At 32.4% G+C, this 4,369-nt stretch overlaps 1 protein-coding gene across 1 annotated transcript; it reads left to right on the top strand.

Moving 5' to 3' along the window:
* The first annotated feature begins 941 nt into the window (after positions 1-941).
* On the top strand, positions 942-1,899 carry LOC101348750 (olfactory receptor 4P4-like). The gene has a single exon (XM_004390952.2). The coding sequence runs from the start codon at positions 943-945 to the stop codon at positions 1,897-1,899; it is 957 nt and encodes a 318-aa protein (XP_004391009.1). The 5' UTR covers position 942.
* Positions 1,900-4,369: the final 2,470 nt, after the last annotated feature.

The raw sequence follows: 4,369 nt of genomic DNA, 5'->3' as shown, positions 1-4,369 counted from the left end.
GATTCGTGAATTTTTCATCTATTTGTTCATGAAGCAAAGAGCATAAATGACAACTAAACTTTGTTATATTTGTTATAATCTTCTCTTATTGACATTTGTTGCCTAGAATGTATATAAAAGCATGAAATTGCTAGCAGAAGCCATAAAATATGCACATTTCAAAATACTTGAGCAATTCAATTGTTTTCTCTCCTTTTGCCTTCACAAACCTGAATAACAGTATGTTCTTAAAAGTAGTTTTTAACAGGTGAAGTGTAATAGGAGAAATGAATTAATTTCCTGATTATTTTTTACAACTTCAGTCATTAATTGAAATTCTTTTCTGTACACTTTCAAATGTAACCAAATCTACATTACTAAATCCATTTGCAATGTTTGTTCACATGGCAACCAAGAGTATGCTACATATCACTAAAATTCAGCAATTAGAGGTAAGATGTTTTAAACATATTTAAATTTCCTGAGCATATGCTTCCAGATAATTCAGAGGCAGTGGACCAGATCATGCTGTGAAAAAGAAAGTTGATCATAAGGACAAGGCACACACTCTTTTAAAAATAGGCAAAGTATTTTTTTTTTTTTAATGTTTTAAGTAGATTAAGCATTTGTTATCAAAATCATAATTAACAGTAAAAATGTTTTCTTCATTATCAAGGTAACATTAAAAATATTCTTTAAACTTAGTGGTAAATTGAATAAAATACATAATTATTCCTATTATAAAATCATTTCACAATAGATTTGTAAAATAAGATAATATAAAAGAAAAAGCAGCTCAATCTATAAACAGAATAATTAATATTACTATTAATTCATGCTAATCCTTTTTTGGTATATTTTATATTATTGTTATTATACTGCTAATTCTTGATCGGCATTCATGTTTTCTTTATTTTCAGATACTCAACTCATTTGTTTATAACATACACCAAACTGATATGTATGGAAAGCCAGAGAAACATCTCAGAATTCATTCTTTTGGGACTTTCTTATGACCCAAATATGCAACTATTTTGTTTTGTGCTGTTCTTATTCTGTTATGTTTCCCTCTTGGTAGGAAACCTTCTGATCCTTGTTTCCATTCTATGCAGCTCCCTTTTCCACCAACCAATGTACTATTTCCTTAGCCACTTGTCTTCTGTGGACATCTGCTATACCTCTAGTGTCACACCTAAGCTGATTGGTGACCTGCTAGTGGAGACTAAATCCATCTCTTACGGTAATTGCATGCTACAGGTCTTCACCCTGCACTTCTTTGGCGGTATTGAGGTCTTCATTCTTACTGCCATGGCCTTTGATCGCTATGTTGCTATCTGCAAACCTCTCCACTACATGATTATCATGAACAGAACAAGATGTAATCTTCTTGTCTTAGCTGCCTGGGCTGGTGGGGCAGTACATTCCTTTCCTCAATTATTTATGGCAATCCTGTTACCCTTTTGTGGTCCTAATGAAATTGATCACTATTTTTGTGATATCTTCCCTTTGCTAAAAGTTGCCTGTACTGATACCTACATCACTGGTGTTCTTGTGGTTGCCAATTCAGGTATGGTCGTCTTAGTAACCTTTTTTGTCTTATTTGTTTCTTATGTCATTATACTATTTACCTTAAGAAATCACTCAGCTGAGGGAAGACGCAAGGCCCTGTCTACCTGTGGGTCTCATATGACTGTGGTGGTCTTATTTTTTGGACCTTCAATCTTTGCCTACCTTAGGCCTCCTACCACATTGCCTGAGGATAAAGTATTTGCTCTATTTTACACCATCATTGCTCCTATGTTCAATCCCTTAATCTATACCTTGAGGAATACAGAGATGAAAAATGCCATGAGAAAAGTTTGGTGTCAAGCTTATTTTCAAAGGAAGCCCACAATTAATTTGAAGAAGACTATCAGCTAAACAACTTTGCAAAATGAAGTTGCTAATTGTGAATTAAAAATTTTAGAAACTAGTTTATGCTTCCATTATATCATGAAGGGATTAAATGAAGGAACTAAGATTTAGAAGTTAAAGTAATATACTAATCAAATACTAATCTACCATGTAAAAATTAATAGAAAACTTTGCTAATTTGGGGGGCAGGTATTAAGATGATATAGGAAGTCAGCTGCATAAAATGTCTTCTGGATTATACTATTTAAGATGAGGATATACTGAGCAGAGAATTATAATGCAAACAATTTTTAATATTTATTTCATTTAAAACTTTGGAATTAGGTGAAGGCCACATGTTGGCGCGCATTCTTTGGTAATAAAGAAGTTAAAATCTATAATTTAAATGCTAATGTTTTGTTGCTGCTAGTATATTGGCCTATACTTACTCTAATGGCTGAATCACTGTAGTAGAATCAATCTCTTTTAAAATGGCCTGGGTGTCAGCTCTCCTGAGTTCCTAGTACAAAAATAATGATAACTAGTAAAGGCAGAATGAAATCAATTATTCAGAATGTTGAAAACATACTCAATGCTATTCCACCTATTGGCTAGAATTTTTTAAAATTTCTATAAAGTTTTTGGAATTTTTAATTATAAAATTGAAGTGTTGACTCACCCTTAATTCCTAATATGGGTAAGAAATATCAAGTTATTGGCTCCAGAACCAAAGATCTTTCCTGCTTACATGAGAATAAAAAAAGCAAGAAGGAATTAGAAGTTGTCTTAAAATCAGCCATCCAACCAGCCAAGAAACATAACAACCAGCAAACAAATAAACAAACAAACAAACAAAAAGCCCAGCAGTCAAAAACCACTACAGCACGATGGGCAAAATAAATTATCTTGTAACTATCTTGAAGGGGACAATTTCTGAGAAAAATTTTCTACGGAAACCAGAAGAAAAACTGATAAAAGTGTCTTTTGTTTTTTGTATCTTTAACAGAATTTTTTTTTTTTAATTATATCTTAAGAAACAGCAAATATTAAAATGACGAACTGACTGGGTAACTAGATTATATGAGAAGGAAGATAATGAAAATATAGACAGAGTGCTGTTGTTGTTTGGTGCCCTCGAATCGGTTCTGACTCATAGCCGCCCTATGTACAACAGAACGGAACACTGCCAGATCCTGCGCCATCCTCACAGTTGTTGTTATGCTTGAGCCCATTTTTGCAGCCACTGTGTCAATCCAACCAGCCAAGGAACATAACAACCAGCAAACAAATAAACAAATAAACAAGAAAACAGCTATCAAAAACCACTATGGTACAATGGGCAAAGTAAATAATCTTGTAACTATCTTGAAGAGTTCTAGAATATGTAAACATAGTGCAAAAGTTACAGTTATACCAGAGTTATTATACAAAGAAAGATAAAGAGCAGAAAAAATAGTGAAGAGGATAAAATTAAGTAGACCTCTTAGAGCAGAGAGAAATTGCACAAATCACTATGTTGGCAAGTTTTAATAAAGAAACAAAAATATTGCCAGATTTAAAATTCTCTTCTGAAAAAACATCACAATAAGACAAAGTCAAAAGTTTGAGGGGAAGGTTTTGAAAATGACAAATTTTATTACCCGTCAATTTGTATTTCCTTGTTTAGGGAGCAAAAATAAAAGCTTCCCATTTAAATGGGTTCATGGTATAAACAACACACGTCTTTCTTGAAAAAAAAATTAAACCTTTTCCTAACAAGGCAAGGGATGAATCAAAGTAAAGAACTCAAAATAGAGGCAGTTGGGGTTAAAAATAATTGATACTCTCCATCTTTATCACCAGAAGGCATCTGGACTAACACTGAAGGAAGTGAATGATGTGTCTTAAAGAATATACAACTAGTTGTTCTCTCAGCTCTATTACTTTTTCACTGTCTGAATTTGACCAAATTAATTAAATTCTGGTGTTTTTTTATTTTTTTATCTATATATTAAAATTTTGAAATAATACTTATTTCACATAAACTTGAAAGAATAAAATAATAATGTCTATGAAATGCAACTGTTCAGTGCTTAAGTTACGTAGGATTATTATTTATCTAGGGAGTGAAACTATTACATCAAAAGAAGCACAATAATTTCTGTGGTTATTTGTGAGCATGGCCCTGCACTCATGCTTTGATTTCCTCTATATTCTTGAACAAGAAAATCAATGTTAGATACCATTTTGCCACCTAAGCTACTACTTTTTTTTATTGAACTACATAACACAAGCATCCTAAGTAAGAAGCAGTACTTTTAATTAGATTAAACTATTGTTTACAATGTTGTCTACAAATGGTTACCAAATAAGTTGGCAGGTTTAGTCTCCACTAATTACATTTTCAGAAATCATGCTCCTCGATTCAGCATCCTTTATCTTACTCTTTTCATGTTCTTAATTATCTAATCTCTCTCTCATTTCTTAGTCATATCCCATTTAACTTACCAAGGGCTAT

The sequence above is a fragment of the Trichechus manatus genome, unplaced genomic scaffold (genome assembly GCF_000243295.1).
Source record: "Trichechus manatus latirostris isolate Lorelei unplaced genomic scaffold, TriManLat1.0 scaffold00362, whole genome shotgun sequence".
Classification (NCBI taxonomy): Eukaryota; Metazoa; Chordata; class Mammalia; order Sirenia; family Trichechidae; genus Trichechus; species Trichechus manatus.
The sequence above is the reverse complement of the archived record's forward strand: the minus strand, read 5'-3'. Positions and strand labels throughout refer to the sequence as shown.

Excerpts from the sequence above, each read along its gene's own strand:
- LOC101348750 (XM_004390952.2), top strand. The coding sequence starts at position 943 with ATGGAAAGCCAGAGAAACATCTCAGAATTCATTCTTTTGGGACTTTCT.